This window comes from Dipodomys merriami, unplaced genomic scaffold, assembly GCF_024711535.1.
Source record: "Dipodomys merriami isolate MVZ:Mamm:240054 unplaced genomic scaffold, mDipMer1.0.p SCAF_60, whole genome shotgun sequence".
Lineage (NCBI taxonomy): Eukaryota > Metazoa > Chordata > Mammalia > Rodentia > Heteromyidae > Dipodomys > Dipodomys merriami.
This window is the reverse complement of record NW_027206180.1, coordinates 5,601,358-5,624,434: the sequence shown is the minus strand read 5'-3', so window position 1 is coordinate 5,624,434 and position 23,077 is coordinate 5,601,358. Positions and strand designations below refer to the sequence as shown.

Below are 23,077 nucleotides of genomic sequence, written 5' to 3'. Positions count from 1 at the left end.
ATATCTTAGGGTTCATTTCCCTAACATCAACTTATCTGACTTTTTCTGCTTGACTCAGACATATACTAGTTATTGCAAATAAGGGAAACCATGGGACCTATGTTTTTTTGGGCTTGGTTTACTTCACTTAATATAATTTTTTCCAAGTCTTTCCATTTCCTAACAAATGGGGTAATGTCATTCTTTCTGATGGAGGCATAGAATTCCATTATCTCTCTCTCTCTCTCTCTCTCTCTCTCTCTCTCTCTCTCTCTCTCTCTCTATATATATATATATATATATATATATGCACATATATATATACATACATATCACATTTTCTTGATTCATTCATTTACTGAGGGGCATCTGGGTTGGTTCCATATCTTAGCTACGGTAAACAATGCTGCAATAAACATAGTTGTGCTGGTAGCCTTAGTGTGGTCTTCTTTGTGATTGTTTGGGTAAATGCCTAAAAATGGGATTGCTAGGTCATAGGAGAGCACATTTCTTAAAATTTTTCTGTTATCACATTTCATATTTTCAATTGGTTGATCTTTTGCAAACAGCCCTACCAATGCAAAAAAAAAGCATACCTTGAAAACATCGAATAATATCAAGTTGTATCCTCATCTAATGAATATTACCCATGAACTGATTACAAAATTGTTGTGTAGCTGTGCCTTTTTCCCTGACATTTGACTAAAAGGGCAATTATAGATTTTAACATAAAGGAAACAGCTCCACCATGAAGTTGGAGTCAGGGTAAAAAAAATCACTGCTGCAGTCACTGTTTTGGATCACCTTACTCTAGGATGGTCTAACTACCTTGAGCGTGCACGTGTGTGTGTGTGTGTGTGTGTGTGCACGCGCACGCACGTGTGCGTATTATAACTTCTATATGGATTACAGATCATATTCAGCATGTTTAATTACTCAGCAAGCGTATTAATCATGTTGATGAATACATTTTATCTGTTCTTCTTCTTGTATTATTTGCTTAGGCCATGTTGGTGGGAGAGAAGACTATTTATAACACGCAGTCATGCTAGATGGCCAAAGAGGGACTAATGGAGCCTGTGGAAGGAAGATCCTCCAGTCATTTCTTCAGCTGTTAGCTCAATGGTCTGGCCTTCTTGGGCAAATCACTTCCCAGCTCTTATGAGTCTGTAACTTCTTTGGTAGAATTCACACGATAATCACAATCTCTTATGTGTAGACCAATTATCACAAAGAGTAAATAGACTGAATACAAAAAGCTCTTTTAGCTGTGTGTTGGTGGCTCACGCCTGTCATCCTAGCTACTGGGGAGGCTGAGATCTGAGGATTGTGGTTCAAAGCCAGCCAAGGTAGAAAAGTCCCTGTGAGATTCTTATCTCCAATTAACCACTCTGGTAGTGGCACTGTGGCTCAAGTGGTAGAGTGCTAGCCTTGAGCACAAAATGGCTAAAGGATAGTGCCTGGGTCCTGAGTTCCAAGCCCCACAGCCGACAAAAAATAAAATCTCTTTAAAGTCTAGAGCTTCAGGTGTTCCTGCAAATGTTGCTGGCATAGAATTAGCTTTTATTACTATTAATCTCTGGTATAAAATTACTGTTGTTCTTAGTGTCTAGCCATTCTCCTTCTCATGGAGTAAGTTTTTAACCAGGAAAAGTGGCTACAGAGTGAGGCCAAGCAGGCGATTTTGGAAAAGAAACATTGATGGCTTGAGCCTTGTTTTATTCAGGAGGGAGGAGAGGGCTCTCTGGTGCCCCTTCTCTGTGTTGAAATGTTCTTTTCTTTGACAGGGTGAGTAACTCTGTAGTGGTTATGAAAACACTGTGGACTTGATTCCTCCCTGTATTGTGTCTCTTCCATTGACCTGTGTGGCTTGAAGGAGTCCAGCAGTTGCAGGTCATCTTTGAGTTCCTGGCATTCAGATTCTACACTCTTTACTGAACCTGCAATGGCAGCCACTGTGTCTGCTCCTCCGTGGACTAGCAGGCCAGATGTTTCCCACTTAGGGAGGTCTGTGTGTTCTCCAGTTAAACGTTACTGGGTTATGACCGTGAGCGTTCATTTCTGTGTTTCCTGTGGTTGGGCACCGGTGGCTCACACCTGTAATCTAGCTGCTCCGGAGATCCAAGGATCCAAGGATCATGGTTCAAAGCCAGCCAAGGGAGAAAAGTCCCGTGAGACTCTTGTTTCCAATTAACCAGCAAAAAAAGAAGCTGGAAGTAGAGCGATGGCTCAAGTGGTCTCCAGACCTAGCCTTGAGTATCGAAGCTCAAGTACAGCATCCAGGCCTTGAGTTCAAGCCCCAGAATTGGAGCATGTGCACACGCGTGTGCACGCACACACACACACACACACACACACATACACACACACATTTGCCAACTCTTTATTTAGGCCAAAGTTTGGTTTGAGTCACTGTTATATAAATAAAATACTCGGAACTTGTGTGCATGCGTGCTTCTCTGTGTCCTTTGAATTTTCTAGCTCAATCCTTAGCACCACCCCCAAAAAGGATTAGGGGAAAAAAAAAATCAAAACCGTCTGTGCTTAGACTATCCTCAAGTGTATCCTAACGTGACCGATTGGTTCTGCAAATGCCTGCCGTATCCCACTGGTGGCGTGGGACGTCCAAACCTATGTCACTGAGCTTTCAAATCCTCGCTGTCACCCCCTCCCGGGCGAGCTGGTACTCAGCCCATTTGGGAGGTGAGGACACGGGCCCATCAGGACGTTCTTCTCACTTGTCACAGCTCTGGGAACTTTCCAGAAGGAGAATTCATACTGCGGCTTGGAGGCAGCCGTTAGGGGGATGGGGGGCCTGCGCCCTTGGTGTGGGGCGGGAAGCCCCCGATGATTGACATCACGTTGTCCCCTGCACACGTTAATCCTTAGAATCCAGCAGAAGGACCACAGAAGAAAGAAACAGAGGAATCCACGCAGAAAGATGTGTGTGCAGAGAGGTGAGCCAGGGTCTGCTGCAGGTTGACCTTCCTCTAGTTAAAGACTTAAATGCACAGGACTCCCTCATTTACTTATACTGGTGTGTGTGTGTGTGTGTGTGTGTGTGTGTGTGTGTGTCTGTGTGTCTGTGTGTCTGTGTGTCTGTGTCTGTGTGTCTGTGTCTGTGTGTCTGTGTGTCTGTGTGTGTGTGTGTACATGCGCCAGTCCTAGGTCTTGATCTCAGGGTCTGGTCACTGTCTCTGAGCTTCCCTTCCCCACCCCCCCTTAAGTCTTGTACCCTACGTCTTGAACCACAGCTCCATTTTTGGCTTCTCTGGTAGCTAATTAGAGATAAGAGAGTCTTGTGGACTTTCCCTGGCTGGGCTGGCTTCCAACCATGATCTTCAGATCTCAACTCCCTGAGTAGCTAGGATCACAGGCATGAGCCGGGGCGCCCGGCTGTATCGCTTAGGTATTAATAGGAGTTATGTTGACTGTGCCGGAGTTTAATCTCTATGCAGTTAAATTCAATGAATGCGGCCTACATGAGTTAATATTATGTAAACTGTAGTAACAGGAAAATTAGGTTGCCTTAATATGATGCCTGCTTTTTAATAGTGTGGTTATCATGATCACAGTAATTTTATTAGCACTAAATAACATTGTATGCCTGTATTCTTGAGCAAGGAGCCCAGCGCAGCTGAGTTTCCCACCCATGGGGAATTTACCCATCCTGGGAAGGTGCTTTGTGGGGCTGGACATCCTCCCAGCCTCTGAAGAGCTAGAGTGCCCATTTTGTTCAAAGATTTTGGAAGTGAGGTACCACGCTGTACATTAAAGGGAACACACACAGGACAAGAGAGGGGTGCACATGAACTTTTAAGAGAAATCCCCGGTCTGCGAACTTGTTAAACTTTTCCAGTTTCGGCGACAGAGCCTCGCACCCGTGCGGAGGCCTTGTCTGCTGTCGGTGACCCATCCACAGAGACGTTGGCAGAACAAGAAATTGCAGTGCGTTCAAGGGTGGTTTCCATGTTTTGTTTTTTGTGTTGTGTTGTTCCGTTTTTAAAATGAAATATCCTTAAGTTTGATGATGTAACCTACTTACCTTAGAACATGGTCTGCCAAGGGTTAATATGAATCTCAAATCCCTTTTCCTTTCATGCTTCTCTTCTTCATTGATGGTCAGAAGTTCCTGTAGATCTAACAGAAATAGGAACCAAAGGAGGAGAATTTTGGTCTTTCCTGGATCCTGGGCAGAGAGGGTGTGGGTGAAGGAGTTCTTAGCGAGGGGGGTGGGATTTCTTCCAGAAAGGAGAACTTACAGGCAGACTATTATGACCCAGAGCCAGATGCAATACTACCAGGTTTTCAGAGGAACCTCTCTGAATTAAGGACCTTGGTTGTGAAGGTCTGGTACTTTGGAATATTTTTAAAAAATTATTTTTCTTTATTAGTTGGTAAAAAAATTACTTTTACTCAAACAATTTCTTTTTATTTGTGGTTGGTTAAGGGGACTTGAACTCAGGGCCCAGCCGCTGTCCCTGACCTTTGATCACTCAAGGCTAGCGCTCCTACCACTCTGAGCCACAGTGCCACCATTTCCCATAACGTAGGTGCTTGGGTTCTGGACATGACTCATTTAATGTATTTTGAATGCGAATGATCCCCCTTGGTCGTGTGGATTGGAAACAAGACATCAGTGATGTGCTGGGTGTAAGTGCCCTACCAGTCTTCAGCCTCTGGGGGGAGTCATTGGTGGTAAACTGAGTCATGTGGCACACCCCTGATCTGAAAGGGTTTGTGTTCTTGTACAAAGTCACCAAGAGCTCTCGCCCCATCCCCTACCCTGGGCCTACACCAAGGGAGACCTGGGAGGACACGGCGAGAGGAGGTATCCCCAAGGGATATCCCCAGGGGCTGTGTGCACCCTCCTGCCTGTCCCCACCTGACTTCCACCTCCACAACTCCCCGTCTAAGCTTACAGGCCCCTGGCATTGTGTGACAGCATCTAAAGCACACCAGTACAACACCTGATCATAGAGCTAGACCGTAACTGAATGTCTTCTGATCTATCTATCTATCTATCTATCTATCTATCTATCTATCTATCTATGTAATTTTTTTGTTGGTTGTGGGGTTTGAACTCAGAGCCTGGGTGCTGTCCCTGAGCTATTCTACTCAAGGCTAGTGCTCCATCATTTTTTTTGGGGGGGGGCGTCAGCTGTGGGGTTTGAACTCTGAGCCTGGGCACTGTCCCTCAGCTCTTCAGCTGAAGGTGAGCACTCTACCACTGGAGCCACTTCTGGTTTTCTGGTAATTTATTGGAGATGAGAGTCTCATGGACTTCCCTTGTCCAGGCTAGCTTTGAACTGCGATCCTCAGATCTCAGCCTCCTCAGTAGCTAGGATTAAAGGTGTAAGCCATGGGTGCCCGGCATTACCATTTTGAGCCACAGCTCCATTTCTGATTTTCTGGTGGTTCAGTGGAGATAAAGAGTCTCACAGGACTTTTCTGCCTGGGGGTTGGCTTTGAACCTCGAACCTCAGATCTCAATCTCCTAAGTAGCTAGGATGACAGGCGGGAGCCACCGGCTCCTGGCTTGATTGTAACTTGTAAGTCCAGATCTTCTCATGTGTAACTGAATGAGCCTGTGGAAGAAAAAGAAATCGCTTGGTTTTCCATAAAGTGAGATCTGACGTTCATCTTGGTCCATCTTTATCCTTAACGCGATAACGTCTGGTGCGAGTGAATGCAGAGGGTGAAATGGTGTTTAGGCATGTAACTTCCCCCCACGTGAGTCCTCACAGCCAATTGTCCGTGAACGCTGCGTGGTCCCTGCGATTTTAAATATTGTCCCCCCACTGCTGTGTGGCACACACCCTATTATGCACAAATTAATCCTTTTTTATTTTTTTTATTTTTTTTTTTTACAACTGGTGAAACGATAGTCTAAAGAGCTTAATTAGAGTGTAGGACACGGCCATCTGTAGTGGGGCACTTTAGAGAGAATGAAGCCCCGAGACGCTTGTCACTCAAGCTGCCTCCCGTGTTCTGCCTTGCGTTGTATTAAAAATTCAGATAGGGAATGCTTTAGCCACGGAAGTTTCCGTCTGCAAAAGAGCTGTGGCATGGACTGCTTCCATCCATCGTTCCCGTGGTGTGTGTGTGTGTGCGTGTGTGTGCGCGTGTGTGTGTGTGTGTGTGTGTGTGTGTGTGTGTGTGCGGGTGATGACGCTCCATATCAATTTCTGCTTTCCCCTCGTACGTGTCTTGAGCTTTGCTTCTCTGGTTGTTTTTCCCCCTCTCCTCTCTATTTTGTTTCATGGCGGGGGTGGGGGGGGGTTTGTTCACAAGCCCTGGGAGTTGAATTAGTGCAGAGCACAGATTGTTGGGAAGCTCTTGTGCAAATACAAGAACAGGAAGGACCCCAGACAGGGTAAGATAGACGGAAGAGTAGAAGGGACAAAGAGAAACGTAGTGACCTGGGGACCTGTGCCAGCATTTGCAGCCTTCAGAAACAGCGACAAAAATCGCTGCTGCTTTGATTTGGGTGAACCCCCAGATTCCTAGGGCTGATCCTTTGTGGATGAGTCTCTGGTTGAAACCTGACCAATCACTACAGGTGCACACACACACACACACACACACACACACACACACACACACACACACACAATCAAATCAATCCAATTTATGCATCATCTGGAAAATTTTAGATATTCTCTGGAAATATGCCCTGTCCCTTGAGGCAGAGTGAGTGAATCGCTCTAGCAAGTAGATGCATAAGCACCGCTTATGCTGGAACATCTCTGATTAGACTGACAACAAGACTAGTTCGTATTATAATCTTGTTCTCTATTTTATTTCATTTTTCTCCCCCTACTCTCCCAAAGAGAATTATTCCACTTTGTGTTTTCTCGGCCTGACAAGAGAGTCCTGGGGTATGGTGGGGATTCATACATGTCATGTCAAGAGAACCAATTCCTCAATTATTTCTCCTGACCCCTTAGGAAAGAGGCTATCTTTCGGCTTACAATTGAAAACCAAACATAAAATCAAACAAGCCCTCTGCGGTCAGAGAACTGGCATTTCTTCTCGCAGTCGGTGTGTAGATTGTGTTTCCGTCAGCCATCCTCCCTGTAACCTGGGGAGCCACGGGGAAGGTGGTCATTGGGCATGCGCTCATCTACCAGGCCTAGGAAGCTAGGGACGCTGTCGATGGCTGGCTGGGTGCTACACAGTCCCAGTACTCTGTGAGAGAGTCCAGCGGGGGTACTAAGAACCTCACAGGAAGGGAACCTGGGTCAGGACCACACTGGACAGGAGAAGGAACCCAGAGCTCATGCACTTGCATACCGGTACTGAGGCTAGAGCTCAGAGCCTAGACATTGCCCCTGGACACTGCCCCTTTGCTTTTTTTTTTGCTTGAACTTTGGGCCTGGACCCTGTCCCCAAGCTCTTCAGCTCAAGGCTAGTGCTCTAACACTTAAGCCATAGCACCACTTCTGGTTTACTGGTGGTTCATTGGAGATAAGAGTCTCACAGACTTTCCTGCCTGGACTGGCTTTGAACCACGATCCTCAGATCTCAGCCTCCTGTGTAGCTAGTAATAGTACTGTCATTCAGTGTTCAATGCTCAGATTCCTTTTGACCTCTAACCTTGCGTGACACGCCTTCCCCCCTTCCTGGCTGACATGCTGCCCCTTCCTCAGGACCCTTTTGGGCCATCGTGAAATCTAGAACCAGGTCACGGTAAGAACTAAAGAGATGCTTTTCCTGCCAGAACAAGAGCCAGAGGCTTGGAGGAAGCTCTTAAGGAATTTTCAGTTTGCAACTGAGCAGGAGCTGTTGTTCAGGTAATTTAACATTGATTTTAGTTTAAAAGGCAATTAAGACGACAAGGCCAGCCACTAGCCACTTGGGTTAAATAAGCTTGGATTTAAATCGCTCCCCATCACTGTCTTTGTTCTCCAATGCCCGTGAGCTCCCCTGTGCTGATTTAGCATGCAAAGGGACAGGTGGATAGAAAAGGGGACCAGCCAAGAGATGGTGTGGGAAGAGGAAACTCAGCCAAAACAAGAATGGGTTCTAAGAGGATTCCTTCTACTTCTGGAAATAGGAATCGGCGCAGTAGCTAGTCCATGGGTTCCTTCTCTATAAAAGCATGAAGACAGTCCCTGGGTTTTGAATCATCCATTTTGTTTGCAGGTATTTCCTCTGAAAATCTGAACAGGGCCAAGCTCAGAGAAATAAGGACAAGGATGCAGGGTTGTTTGCCAGAGTAAAAAGAAAGGGCACATCAGTAGAATTGATTTTCTAAAAAGTTGTAAGATGGTGTTCCAGAGGAAAAAAAAAAGCTCATGATACAGGACTGCAAAGTACAGAAGATGATAAAAAGGATTTATACGATGAAATCCCAGTGGTGTCTTTGTAAGTTTTCTTTTGCTTTTTTTCCCCCCCACTCATGGATACAATGAGAAAATTCTTAAGTCAATGTGTAAATGGTTACATCTTCCAGTTACTACATGGAGGTGCTTGATAACGGGCTTTTGTAAGTTTTGTGTTGTTCCATTCCTGAGGCTTGAACTCAGGGCCTGGGCATTCTCCCTTAGCTTTTTCGCTAAACACTTTACCACTTGCACCACAGCTTCACCGCTGGCTTTTGGTGATCACTTGGAGAAAAGTTTCACAGACTTTACTGCCCAGGCTGGCTTCCAATCATGATCCTCAGATCTCAGCCTCCTGAGTATCTTGGATTGCAGGTGTGAACTACAAGGCTCCTGGAATGGTTCTTTTTTTTTTTTTTTTTAAATACATTTGTTAAAGGCTAGAAAGCCATGATTATGAGCTGAGAAGCTTGACAGAACTTTCTGTCAGTAGTGAGTTTGGTCTCCCTGCCAAGGTGAAGACAGACTCAGAGGTTCACGCACAATGATGAAGAGGTAGAACGGATGGATCGTTGTAAGAATTCTGCTTCTGGCTTGGATGAAAGATTCCCAGGCCTTATGAAAGAAGGTCCCTCCCCAGCCCCAGTTTAGAGTCAGATGGTGAGCTATTTTGCAGGGAAGTCTTCACAAGTATTCCCAAGTGGTCCCCACATTTGTCTATGAAGAAGTGCGGTCACTGATCGGCGACCAACCCAGAGCTAATGGCATCCTCCATACATCATACACTGCCTTCTCCATACTCGCCATAAACTCACCTTCTTCACGCACCGGCATCACGGGGGTTCTGGACAGAGACAGTCAGGAGGTTCCCCTGTCCTGACCTCACACACCGCCTATGTGGTTGCTAGGTCATTTTATTATTTTATTTTTTCTAATGGATCCGTCTCTGAGTTGTGCTAGGGGAAGATGCTGTTCAAGTGGTAAAGAGGTTAGCAGGGCAGTGCTTTTGTGGCTCGGCTCAGGAGATCACCACCACAGTTTCTGGCAGAGCACATCGTCTACACCGCATTCCACTTCAAGGATAAGACTGATCTTGATAAAAATCTCCAGTGTATTGAGCTTTACCATGTTCTTTTTTCTTATGAAGAAGCAACTTGATGCTCAAGTTTTCCAAAACACAAGTGTACACCAAACTTTTTCTTTCTCCCTCTCTTTCTCTTTCCTTTCTTTCTTTCTTTCTTTCTTTCTTTCTTTCTTTCTTTCTTTCTTTCTTTCTTTCTTTCTTTCTTTCTTTTCTTTCTTTCTTTCTTCTCTCTTTCTCTCTCTTTCTTTCTTGCTTGCTTTTTTCCCCTCCCTCCTTCCCTCCCTCCCTTCTTCCTCCCTCCCTCCCTCCCTTCTTCCTTCCTTCCTTCCTTCCTTCCCTCCTTCCTTCCTTCCTTCCTTCCCTCCTTCCTTCCTTCCTTCCTTCCTTCTTTTCTTTCTATGCTGCCTCTGGAGATTGAAAACTCAGGACCTGGGTACTATCCCTGACCTTTTGTGTTCAAGGCTAATGCTTTCTCACTTGAGCCACAGCTCCAGGTTTGGCTTATTGGTAGTTAATTGGGGATAAGAGTCTCACAGACTTTCTTGCCTGGGCTAGCTTTAAACGATGATCCTTAGATCTCAGCCTCCTGAGTAGCTAGGATGACAGGCGTTGTAGGCTTTATCTTAATACTAACCTAGGAAGCAAAGAGTACGTACCTGGGATAGATACCATGGCAGTCCACCCTTGCCATAGGTTCAAGTTTACTTAGAAAACGGAGAAATGTAGAACATAGCAGAGAAGAAAATAATCAACAGCCCTAACTCCACAGCCAGTGCTACCCATCTTTCAGGTTTGTGTGTATAAAACTGTATTGCAGACTCTTTCTCTCTCTTTCCCACCCTGTCTCCTTCCTTCTGCCTCAAAACCTCTCTCTTTTTTATTTTTATTTTGAGACAAGGTCTTCCTAGGTAGCCTAGGCTGGCTTTGAACTCATGAACTTCCTGTCTCAGCCTCATGAGTTCTGAGATTATAAGTGTGTACTATTATGCAAGGTATAACATTTAAAAACCTATCTATCTATCTATCTATCTATCTATCTATCTATCTATCTATCTATCTATCTATCTATCTATCTATCTATCATCTATCTATCTGGATATCCATCATTTATCTGGATATCATCACGTTCTCTTTTTACTGTTGTATAGTATTCCTTCATAAGATATACCCTGATTTTGATGTCTAATGGGTTGTTTGACATTTTTTTCTATGACAGGCTGCTGGTGCAATGGTACCTGTACACTTGCTTGTGTGTATTTTTGTTAGGGCAGACAGACATCAGATGAAGGCTGCTCCGCTTTGGGGTGTTCACAAACACAGACGCTGTCCATTTGAACAGATTCTGGGAAATCAGCTTCTGAAAGGACAAGGTCAATGAGCAGCGATGCCCTATTCGTGGCTATAGAGGGGGTCACCGCCATTGATGTTATCCTGGGGTCAAGGGGCACCTTTTCCCTCTACCACCTTGTCTGGGCTCCAGTTCCCCAGAGGGGTGAGCGTGGACGCGGTTTTAACTCTTTGCGACACCGTTTCTGCAGGGGAACAGCAATTTATATCAATAACCAGGTCTGGACCCATCTGCCAAGATTGTCACACTCTGTGATTAGATGGCCATATGCGCCGGAGAACCCAGGGCGGGGGGGGGGGGGAATGAGGGTGTAATTAGGGTTTGCCATCACCCCGCCCCTCCCCAGGCCTCCCCCACAACCTTGTCCTTGTGATCAGATCATTCCACCGAGAATGCTGGTCTGTGCAGTGATAATGACACTTCCTATAAGCGCATGTAGGTCATCGCACGGGGGGGAGGGTCAGGCAAACAACAACACAAATCAAAACACCCTTTCTGTTCTTTGTTGTTTTACCTGATGGCACCCCAGAATGGGTCTGGGGAACGGGGTGGTTGGTGGTGGTGACACAAGTGAACGTGGGGAGGGAGTTCACTTTGAAGCTGTCCAGGAGGAGAGCTGAGCTCACACCAACCAGGTCCTCGTTGGTTTTACCCAAGGTTTCCTCGGCATCCTTCAAATGCTTTGGCTCCTGAGAAGGTGGGGGGGCTGGGGGGAGGGGCACGTGGGTGTGCACACACGCATACACACATCCCCTTCCTCCACTTCACTCCATACATAGATGTTCACAACCCTGTATTCAGACCAGATGACAAACAGGCGAATGCACAGAAGGAGGCCAGCTTCCTGGTCTCGATATTGGAGTGGCACAGAAAGATGGACGGACGGTGCTTATGTAAAGTGTTGACAAGTTAAAAAAAAAATCCTGGAAATACCACCTGGAGATGTGGAGCTGTAAATGAATGTGGAAATAAATATCCTCCGAAAGATTTATTAGCATTTTAAAACTTGTTTGTCAATATAAAAAAAATCATCATCTGTTGGGCACTGGACCTCCTTTACTAAAATAAAGTAGGTAACAGGAAGGCATAGGTGAAGGCGCCATCCTAGCCACTTAGGAGCCTGAGATCTGAGGATCATCTGGGCTAGAAAGTCTGTGAGCCTCTTATCTCCGGTTAATCACACACACACACACACACACACACACACACACACACACACACACACACACACACACACACACACACACACACACACCCCTGATAGAGTGCCAGCCTTAAGTGGAAAAAGCTGAGGGACAGCATCCAGGCACTGAGTTCAAACCCCAGCACTGGCAACAAACAACAAAAATGAAGAAAAGAAAAACACCACACAGGCAGCAACAATCAAAAGGACACAGGGAGCCAGTGAATATTTCATCTTGCCATAAGCCAGGTAGAACTATAAACATCTACACACATGCATACATATGTCTGTATATGCAGGGAAGACCAGAAAGCAAGAAAGTCCCCCCCCCTTTTTTTTTTGCACTCAGAGTTGGCATCCAGTCTCATTCCTGCAACCAATCATGTATCCCATGCTTTCCAAAAATCACAGAAGCCAGGGATGGCTAGACCCCTGTGGGCCGGGTCAGCCAGCAGGCCACCAGGACTTTGGGCCAAGAGGACAGGAAAATTCCAGGGTCGGTGCCATCATTCCAGGACAGTTCAGTTTCCCAAGGTGATCAGGGAGAGGTTCAACCCCAGAGCGCAGCTGTTCACCACCTGAAGCAGAGAGGGAGGTGTGTGGGGGGAGGGCGGGGGAGTCCAGGGCTATTCTCACACAGTACCTAATCCTCCTCCCCCTCAAGCTTGACCTCCTCCTGGGAGTTCCTGGGGGAGGGGGGAGGGGCAGGGAAGGCCCCAATGCCCATCAGCTGGGGTTTTCCTCCTCCTTCCTGGGGAATTTGTTTTTGGACATGAAGTCCCATCTCCAGAGTCACCCTACAGGGGGGGGAGGTGACCTGGGACATTGTTTGTCACCCAGTGGGGGATGGAGGGGGGGAGGGACCAGTGGCTGTCCCATGGTGGGAGAGAGAGAGAGAGGGAGAGGGAGGAGGGAAGAGAGAGAGAGTGGGGGGTGGAGAGAGAGAGAGAGAGAGAGAGAGAGAGAGAGAGAGAGAGAGAGAGAGAGAGAGAGAGAGAGAGAGATTGTGTGATTAGCTCAATGCCTTGCAAGTGCCCGGGGGCTCGCGGGGCGGGACCCACGCACCCCGCCCTCCCCACGTTGCTGCTGCTGCTGCTGCTGCTGTTGCAAGACTGGGGACAACAACACCAACACCAACAACACCCAGGTGTGTGTCATTTGGAGCGCATTGTTTTGTTGTTGTTTCTGGTGGCCCCGACCCCCCCTCCGCCCTCCCCTCCCTCCCCACCCCCTTTCCCCGGGTGCGTGGTGGTGTCCGTGGGTTGCAGGGGGGGGTCCCCCGCGTGCGCGCGCACCGTCACCGGCCAGCCCCCCCTCCTCCCTCCCTCCTCCCTCCCTCCACCCCCGGGGCCGGGCGAAGGCGCGCGGCGCGCAGCCCGCGGAGGAGCGCGAGCGGCTCCCGTCGGCGGCAGCACGTGGGTTGCCGTGGGCGCCGCGCGCTCCTCCGCTCGCCGGCCGCGTCCTCCTCCTCCTCCTCCTCCTCCTCTTCCTCTTCCTCCTCCTCCTCCTCCTCCCCCCCACCCCCAGGAGCCGGAGCCGCAGGCGGCCCCGCGCAGCCCGCCCCGAGATGAAATCCTGGCAGCTGCTGGCGGTGGTGGGAGATGCCCTTCAGGTACGGCGCACGGCGGGAGCGCAGCGGGGTGCGGGGGCCGGCGGGGCCGGGGCGGGGCGCGGGGAACCGGGGTGCGGGAGGGAGGGGGGAGCCTCTCCTCCCTCCTCACCCCCCCCCGGGGGCGGGCGTGTGGAAATTGACATTCGGGGCGGCCCGTGGCGGAGGCGCTGCCCGGCCTGGGCGCGGGGAAGGCGGCGGGGCGGCGCGCGCTGCGCGGGGCGCGGGTGCGATCCGGGGCCCGGGATGCCAGGCGGCGGCGTGCGCGGCGTGTAAATGGGGGCACGGTAGGTGGGGGATGCCCAGCCCCGGAACCCCGAACCCCGAGCTCGCTTCTTCTTCTCCATCCCCCTCCCCCCAAAGAAAATCCACCCGAACCTGGCTGCAGGGCGCGGTGTGGAGTGGGGGGAGAGAATATGGGGGAGCCCCGGCGGGAATCGGGTTTCCTGCACCCCGAAAGGGGGGAAGTTTGGTGGGACAACTTCGTGGCGAATGAATGAATGCCTGCGTGCGGTGAACTTTGTTCCTGGAGGAGGGTGGAGAGGCCTGGTGTCGGTCCCCAGGTCCCCCCAGGTCCCCCCAGGCTCCCCAGGACCCCAGGTCCCCAGGTCCCCAGGCCTCTGCCAAAAGTTGGCACGCAGGGGACCCCCCCCATCCCCCGCCCCATCCCGGGCGCGTGTGCCTCCACCCCCCCCCCCCCCGTGTGTGTGCGCGCGCGCGCGTGTGTCAGTGTGCATGTGTGTGTGCAGAACGCGTGGCGGTCAACATGTCCACTGACCGGCTGTCCCCCCTTCTTCCCGCCCTTTCTCCTGGGGTTCCCCCCCTCCCGCACCCCGCATGGGTGACCCGCCCCGCACGCTGGCCAATCTTGAATATAGACGTTTGAGTAATAATAATAATTAATAATCAGCAGCAGCAGCAGCAGCAGCTCTGGGCTGTGTTGCTAGATGAAAGAAGTGAGAACAGACAGGGTGGAAAAGGCGTGTGCTTTGGTCTCTCCAGTGTGCGTGTGTGTGTGCGTGTGCATGGGCACATGGGGGGGGATGTGAATCACAGGCAGGGGATTTGGACGCCTAATGGTAGATCCTCAGCTGGTAGCCCGGCCCAGGGGTTGGTTTATGTCCTGCGGTGGAGGAGCCCTCCTCTTCCTCAGGATGGAGAGAACATGTTGGGTGCCAGCCGCAGGGGAGTTGGCCATCCAAAAAGTTCGGTGGGGCCTAGCTCATTATTAGTGAGATGCTGCCCCGTGGCTTGCTGCTGGAGCGAGCTCCTCTGTGATCATCAGACGTCGTCTTCTGATTTAATTACCGCGTTACCCCTGTTTATATTTTTATAACAGCATTTCTGGCCTCACAGATACAAACGTAGCGTTTGGTCTAGGTGGTTTAAAGAGAAAGACGATGTAATCTCCTCTCTCTCTCTCTCTCTCTCTCTCTCTCTCTCTCTTTGTACAGCCCAGTGGCTAGTTGTTTGCCTTAAGGCCCACAACATTTTTTTGGGGGGGACGGCATCTCAAATATGTTCAGACTATGAGCCCACAAAAAGAAAATGTGTGCGTGTGTGAGGGATGGACAAAGTGGTCTCTGTGGCCTGAGGTGATCAAATTGGATGAGCGCTGGGCTTCCGGCCAGTAAGAATTCACTTGGTGACATCTGTTTAGCCCTGACGTTCAGGAGGAGGAACCGTGTTTATGATTTTCATAGCAGAAGCAGCATTTCCTGACTCTGCTTCATCATGACTGGATTAGATAGAGTATGGAGGGACCAGGGAGACAGAATCACTTCCAGGGACAGGTGATGGTATCCAGGGACACGGCCCTCCTTCCCTTCCTCCCTTTCTTCCTTTCCTCCCTCCCTACTTCTCTCCTTCCTTCTTTCCTCTCTCCAGTTTTCTTCTCACAGGCTTGCCTTTATGTTCGTATACAAAGTGTTCAGGTATTTCCTGCTATTCTTTCAACAAATGTTTTACATTCTGAAGGAGAATTGGAAACCAAACTTGCTCTCTTCCTCTACCCCTCCCTTTCCTTCATTTCCTTCCTTCCTTCTTTCTCTTTTTCTCTCTCTCCCTCCCTTCTTTTCCCTTTCCTTCTTTCCTCTCCCTCTTTCCCTTTTTCCCTCCCTCCCTTCTTTCCTTCCTTCCTTCCTTCTTGATTTTATAAAAAGTACACATTCAAACTTGGTGATTTAATTTTAACCAAGACTCTTGGAAAATATTTTTTTGGGGGGGGGGGTCCGGTGGTGGGGACTGAACTCTGGGCCTGGGCGCTGTCCCTCAGCTCTTCAGCTCAAGGCAAGCGCTCTACCACTGAGCCACCTTCCCAGCCCTTGGAAAATATTTCTATTCTAAGAAAAGATCTGATTCCTTTTTCACCATCAAGTGGAATGGACGTGTCCTTTGTCACTGAGGATTTGATTGGGCTAAGTATCTTCTTCCATCTGCCCATTGTACCCTTGTCCTTCAGACTCCTTTTTGTCTCTAGTACCTGTCTTACTTTGGGAGTGAATTCGTTTTAATATGTATTTACTCGGACCTACTTGAAATAGCCGTCAGTGTTGACTTATGGGTTGGCTTAAGCATAACAAAAATAGTTCATTTCTTTTTCTATCTGAGTGTGTTTACCTTTGGTTTTAGAAGGCCTAGCTCATCATCATTATTATTTTTTTTTGTCTTCTTTCTTCATGAGGAGTATAATACAAATGTTGAAGTAGAACTCAGGTTGAGGGAATTTTACAAACATTTCCTTCTTCTAAATCACAGTTGGCACAGTCTTATGTCAGGGCTGCAGGCGGTGTATATGGCTCATAGTGTCATGTCTTACGGGAAGACCATGGGTGGAGCTTGTGACGTGTATGTCCCGTTGTGAGGACAAGAGTTCTATTCCTTCCTGTCTTTGGTTTGGTAATGGAGAACCTGGATCGATAAGCCGCTTTGAAGATAACAAATACTCCAGACGATGAGATGTGGTTGTGTTCACTGCCTACACGTCTAACATTTCTGTCCGGTTCTTAGCCAAGTTGAAATGCTAGAGAGTGGGAAAACGGAGCTCCAGAGGGAGGACATGGATGAAGGGTGGGCAGCCTCGTGGTCATCAGCGTAACTCTGAGCTTGAGGTTTCATGTTCACTGTTGGGAAGGTCACTGGTGCTAATCTCAGCCACCAGGGGGGTGTGTGGGGGTGGGGGTGGGGGTGGAATGTGTTCATAGAAAGCAACCTGGACAGAATGAAAGTAAATACCCGAGCTGTGAGGTTTATTTTTCCCTCTCCTGCCAAGTGTTTGATAGAAAAGGGTAAATATTAGGGCAGGAAGAGCCTGCACTCCTGGATGGAGGTTTTGCACTTCAGACTACACTGTGGCACACCTCAGAAAACTTTACGCTCTGAGCTCTGAGTCCTGGGTGTCTGTGTCCCTGTTTCTGAATGTATACTTCTCCCTTACTTCCTTTTCCCCGTGGATTGAAGAGTAGCGTGTGTCACGAGCGCTAGAAAAACAGAAGCAAGCAAGTGAACGTTTTCATTTGTTTGAATGAAATCCAGTAGCACCAGCCTGAGGGCCAGTCCGGGGAGTTGAGCATCCTTGTGGTACAGTAGACAAACAAGTCCATCTTTAAATATCAGTCAGCACTCAACATATTAGTGCATGGCTTGAGAACCACTTGTGTATTGAATTATTTACTAACTCTAATGTTCCCAGCAGTTTTCAGGGTTGGTTTTTTTTAAATTTATTAATAGAAGTTTGTATGAAAAGTTGAGTGGGCTTTCGGTGCGTGGCCCAGAGGGCCAAAACCGCTTGTGTCAGCTCTTAACAACTCCGTTTCGATTCAGCAAAACTAGGTTATGAATTCAAGCAATTAAAAATGACAAAAAGCCCAATTTCACCGCTGAGATTAGCGTGCCTCCAATTTTTCCTGCTCCATAAAAATTTCAAAGTGTTCTTTTCTTCACTTGCATAACCTATAGGGTACGGGGGGGCACCCTCCTGTTTCCCCTCTGCTCATGAGGTCTAGGACTTTGATGTCCCACACGGAAGGAAATAGGGTCAACTGAGTGCGGTGAATTATTGTGTGTTTGCGAGTTCTGGCGGCATTGTCTGGGCTGAGATGAAAGGGATGGGATGAAGAAGAGTGTGGTTTGTTCTCTCCCATTTACTGATGGCCGCTCATCTCTCTCAGGCCTCCTTGGAGGGCCAGATACACTTTGTGTGTGGAAGAAATAGGATATTGAGCCTCCAGAGATTGTTGTGAGATTGGTAGATAGGGAAGTAATTAGGGAGGGAGAGAAGAAGAGAGAGCAGATAGATGCATCATATATATATATATATATATATATACACATGTCATGTGTGTATATGAATCATACATATATGTGTATTAGATACACATATCTTTCTCAATGGTGGATGTGTTTTCTAGTCCCTGTTTTTCTCTACTTCTACAAAAATGACTAGAATTTTAGATGTATGCTCATATTTTAAGACAGGCTTTTTGGTTTTGCCTGCATGCCCCTTGCTATTCAATACTTGCCACGTCTGATTACCTGCGTGTCTTTGCGAGCCCGCCGGCTCACCTTAGCTGGTCCATATCACATTCAGCCCGTGAAGGTACCCGTGCATTCACACTTGCACGTGCGCACAGGTGGTCAGGAGTCAGGGAGAAGTGCTTAGCAGAGCTCCTAGATGGCTGGCTCACACCCAGTGGTTTTGTACCCTTGGCCCAGGATGGACTTTGGCGACCCCGTGGAGGTGTTTTGGCTTGTCAGACCTGGAAAAGGTCCCTTCTGGCATCTGGTGGGTAGAGACCAGAGTCTGTATAGAACAACAGAACCTCCTCCACAATTCCAGCCTGCCCTCAAATGCTACTAAAGCTGAGTGAGCCTACTCCAGGTAACACTGGGGTTTATCCAGTGTGTGTGTGTGTGTGTGTGTGTGTGTGTGTGTGTGTGTGTGTGTGTGTGTGTGTGTGTGTGTGTGTGTGTGTGTGTTCAAGCCAGTAACTCAAGTACAGTGTCAATTTCAGTGACCGATTTCTAAGACTCTGGAGGGAGGATAGGAAAGCTGGAGGTCCACATTCCCTCACAGTCTGACATTAAAACATGCGCCCACATTTTTTCTTTTTTCTTTACAAATACGATGCAAGTCACTGTGATTGAAGTGGCTGTTTTCCCCTGATTTCACTCCACGTGAGGTCCAAGCAGGGGCCCGGACAATGAAATGTCCATCCCTGGCTCTCTGGCACTGGTGTTCCCCACCCGGCGGAGATGTAACGTGGCTAAAGGAATCGTCTGAGAGCCAATCTGAAATGTTCTACAGGGGTTTCTCTCCCCTTCAGGATTCCAGGGCCATGACTGGTTTAGAAAACTTAGCACGTGGGCTAGGTTATTTAAATGAACACTTAAGCAGCGATTCATAGCTTGCCATTGTTGTGTTAGTGCTGTTTTTTTTTTTTTTTTAATCTACCTTCTTGTACAGAGTGAGAACAGAGAAGGCGAACAGCGTGTCAGTTCACCCAGCTATCTTGCTGGGATTATCAGCCCTGAAGTGCGCGTGCCTGGGCAGAGTATTGGGTTCTTGTGTTGTGTATGAGTTTCTCCCTGTGCAGAAAACAGAATTGTCCAGGCAAGGCCAGCATTTTGCACGAGTTTGTAAAGGATGCTGGTCTGTGGCTTTATTTCGGTAGTGGGAGATGAAGGAAATGGGCTTCATCGTGTGTGAGAGAGACATAGAGACATAGGTAAATGTTTATCTACGTGGGGTTCACCTGAGCTGGGAGGACTTGGGCATCCTTGTTCTAATGTGACACACTAGTGTGTCCACGTGCAGAGGGTTACGGCACATGTGGTCTCTCTCGTTTCCTTCTTTATGGTGGTGCTGGGAATAGGGAGAGAAATTATATTCCTGGGTCTGCTGAGCGGCCTTTAGGACACTTAACTTGTTGGTTTCCTTTTGCTCTTGGAATCTTCTAGAAGGCCCAGAGCCCCGGTGGGTTGTGCGGGCACATCCGCTCATGAGTTGTTTTCATCTTCCTTCATTTAAGCCTTAGGAAGGGTTCAGCCTGTCTCATTCTCTGTGGAATTTCTGGCATGATGCAGAATGCTAAGAAAAGGAAAACAATGTAAGATGATTAAAAAAAAATAGAAGTGCCAATTTGACAAATTTCGTTCTGCTTTAGGAGGAAGAGAGAAAGGGAGCGGGAAGGGAAGAAGGGAAGAGGGAGAGAGAGGAGGAAGGAGAGAGGTAAAGAGAGAGAACTGACAAGTATGAGATCAAAACACACTTGCATCTAGAGTATCTCAAAAAACCAAAGCAAGAGCAGCAGCCTCAGAAGGCAGTAAGTTGACTGAACAAATATGCGGATGGATGAAGATGGCGGGTTTGTGTTATTAACAGTTTCTTCTCAGGGGCGTGCGTAGCGGGCTGCTTTGGGTGGAAACCCCTTGGGTGTTGAGTACGCGCTGCTGGGAACTTCAGATCCCAGAGACGCGGGTCCTCGAGGGCGCCTTGCCCAGGTGCTGATGAGTGGGGATCTGCTCACGTGTCTGATCGCACCCTCCCAGACCTTGAAGAGGCTTCATCACGGCTCACAGCTGTGGGCTGCATTTTACTCGGGGCAGACCGCAGATTTGTTGTGCTTATTTGAGGGAGAAGGGAGCACTTTTAACCCCTGTGGGTCTGTCTAAAGCCAGGGAAAATGGCTCTTAACCCACACTGCCCTGAGCCAGGCAAGTGCGAGACAAGGGGCGGACCATTACTGTCTCCAGGTCTCTTTCAGGCCCAGTGAACTCGCATTTGAGCAAAGACAGCAGAGAGCGAATCCCATTTCGGAACTGTCAAAAGGCTGATGTCAGAACCATTACCGCCCAATGTCCTTTTTTAATATAGTCCGTCGAATTGGCTCTGTGGAATGCCTATTCCGTGTAAGTGTTGGTTCAGGAAATGGCTTAAAATGAAACCAGAATTTGTTGCTCAGTGGTAAAATAAATGGGGGAGCAAAAAACACATCTTCAAAACTACTCAGCAGGGTTCTGAGCTGCTGTTATTCTGAAGTCATAAAATTCAAATTATATATGTAAGCCATATGTAACTACTTTTATATATAGCTTTATATAAGATATATTTATACATTTGTGTATACATATGCATATGTGAATGTACATATATATATATATATATATATAAAACATTTTATTTATTGTTTTAGCTTTTCAATCAGGTTTTTTCTTTTGGTTTAGTTGTACAAAGGAGTGTCAGTTTATGAATACTTCCAGGTGTTTTATTTTGCTGAACTTTGCCTTTTTTAAGGAATTACACTATTTTCGATCTCCCTCAAATCTACAGCATTTCACTTAATGCATTTGTATACACTTGCATACCACCCAATGTATTTACTTATAAGTCTATACACTAAATGTAGCTTTCATCTATAATGGAACCCATGCGTTCTTTGCCACTCTGAGTCTAGCTTATCTCACTTAATGTAATGCAGTATAGGAAAGAAAGAATGGGAAATTGCATTAACATAGCTGTTTTAAGCTGAGCATCAGTGGCTCATATCTTATAATCCTAGCTACTCGGGAGGTTGAAACCTGGAAGATCTTGGTGCAAAGCCAGTCTGGACAGAAAAAAAAAAAATCTGTGAGACTCCAACGAACCATCAGAAAGCCAGGCTTGGAGGCAGTGCCAACTGAGCAAGCATGAGAACCAGCGTACCACACAGACATAGACACACACACACACATACTCATGTTCACACAGCCATTTAAGTTCCACTGCAATAGACTTTTAATAATCTTCACATCTTTTTGTATGTGTGTGCTAGTCCTGAAGCTTGAACTCAGAGCCTAGGCACTGTTCTTGTTATTTTTTTTTTCTCAAGGCTGACATTCTACCCCTTGCGCCATCTGTATAGCTCCACTTCTGGCTTTTTTGATGGTTAATTGGCAGTAAGAGTTTCACGGTTTTTCCTGCCGGGGTTGACTTGGCACTGGGATCCTCAGGTCTCTGCCTCCCAAGGATGACAGGAGTGAGCCACAGGTACCCGCCAATCTTAAATGAGCTCTTAAATGCGATCCTGATGACAGAAATGAAGATGGCCAGACATAAACCTCCAGTGACATTAAAAGGGTACATGCTCGGCCAGAAGAGATGGGTTGTTTTGAGTCTGACTCGTGAACTTTTCCCAGTGAGTTAAAATACAGGGGCTGCCTCAGCCTTGTGGAAGTCCAGGCCTCCAGTTCTGCCACTGATCGCGAGAGCCACTGGGCTTGGTTGTGATGCACTACGGCAATTGCTCAGTGTACAGAATTACGCATTCCAGTCCAGACGTTTGCAGCAGCAAGTGACGCTCTGTGCCGCCCCATGATGTCAAGAGCCCCAGCGGCTCTGTGGGGCAGGTGATCCTTGGTCATCTGTTTTTCATGTGGGGATGCCAAGTCTTGGCTGACATCTCCAGGTTACCACGACTGGGATGTGGAAGATGCGGTGGTCGGATCAGAAGCTTCATGACCTCGAAGCCCGGGTCTTGTTTTCAATCAAGTGTTATGGGAACCGTTTCCCCGTTTGTAAAGAGTGAATCTCACACAGGCCCAGAAGTTTAGTTGGCTCCCTCCTTTAGGATCCGTCTACTCTGTGGTTGCCTGAGGCTTCGACAATGCAATTTGGTTCATTGCAGCTCCATGTGCAACAGGAAGGAAAAGCAGGGGCTGGGAAGGTGGCTCAGTGGTAGAGCGTTTGCCTCGCATGCATGAGGCCCTGGGTTCGATTCCTCAGCACCGCATAAGCAGAAAAAGCCGGAAGTGGTGTTGTGGCTCAAGTGGTAGAGCGGTAGCCTTAAGCTGAAGAGCTGAGGGACAGCGCCCAGGCCCAGAATTCAGGCCCCATGACCAACAACAACAACAAAAAGCAGAATAAAGCAAAGGCCTAACGAGACAGGATCAGAGCCCAAGACTCAATAATGGAGCAGAGTGGAATTGTGCAAATGAGAGCATGAGTGAGCAAATTCCCAGACTTCAGAAATTTATGAGAGCCAGACGCTGGAGGCTCATACCTCTCATCCTAGCTACTCAGGAAGCTCGATCTGAGGATTGTGGTTCAAAGCCAGCCTGGACGGGCAAACCCAAGAGACTCTTATTTCTAATCAGTTAACCAGCAAAAAGCCAGAATTGAAGGCATGGCTTGAGCCAAAAACAAAAATGCTAACAATACCCAGGTCCTGAGTTCAAGCCCCAGTACTGGCAAAAGAAAAAAAGTATGTCAGAGAAAGCTCTTGCAAATACATTGTAAAAAAACAATAAGGGAATGGATAGATTGGGTGAAATGGCTATGTTTGGGGGGCAGAGAGGCGTGTGATATGAGAATGGAAATTTTGCTGCTAAGATTTCTACCCTTATTCCCTTTTGGTGGTCCAACAACAACATACTACCTTGTTAATCAACAAATCCTTTGAAAAAAAAAAGTGCTCCCACTTTTAAACAACCCACAGTAACCTCCTTAGCCCAAAGTTAGCACAGACCTGCTTGGACGCCCGCGTGGACAGGCCACATTCCACGGAATTGT

General features: G+C 47.8%; 1 protein-coding gene across 7 annotated transcripts in view; it reads left to right on the top strand.

The window, feature by feature from the left end:
* Rbfox1 (RNA binding fox-1 homolog 1) overlaps positions 1-23,077 on the top strand; it is a 1,026,253-nt gene that overhangs the window by 228,000 nt on the left and 775,176 nt on the right. For 2 of the 7 annotated variants that reach the window (XM_070003534.1, XM_070003533.1), the window contains exon 1: positions 13,764-13,817. The exons of 2 other annotated variants lie outside the window; for them this stretch is intronic. Coding sequence is in view for 2 of the 5 variants with exons in the window: in XM_070003516.1 (XP_069859617.1) it covers positions 13,489-13,533 (45 nt within the window). In the remaining 3 variants the exon portion in view is untranslated. Of the gene's footprint in view, positions 1-13,025; positions 13,069-13,421; positions 13,534-13,763; positions 13,818-23,077 lie in introns of those variants that run through there. 3 more of the 7 variants (XM_070003518.1, XM_070003516.1, XM_070003522.1) reach the window with 3 other exon arrangements.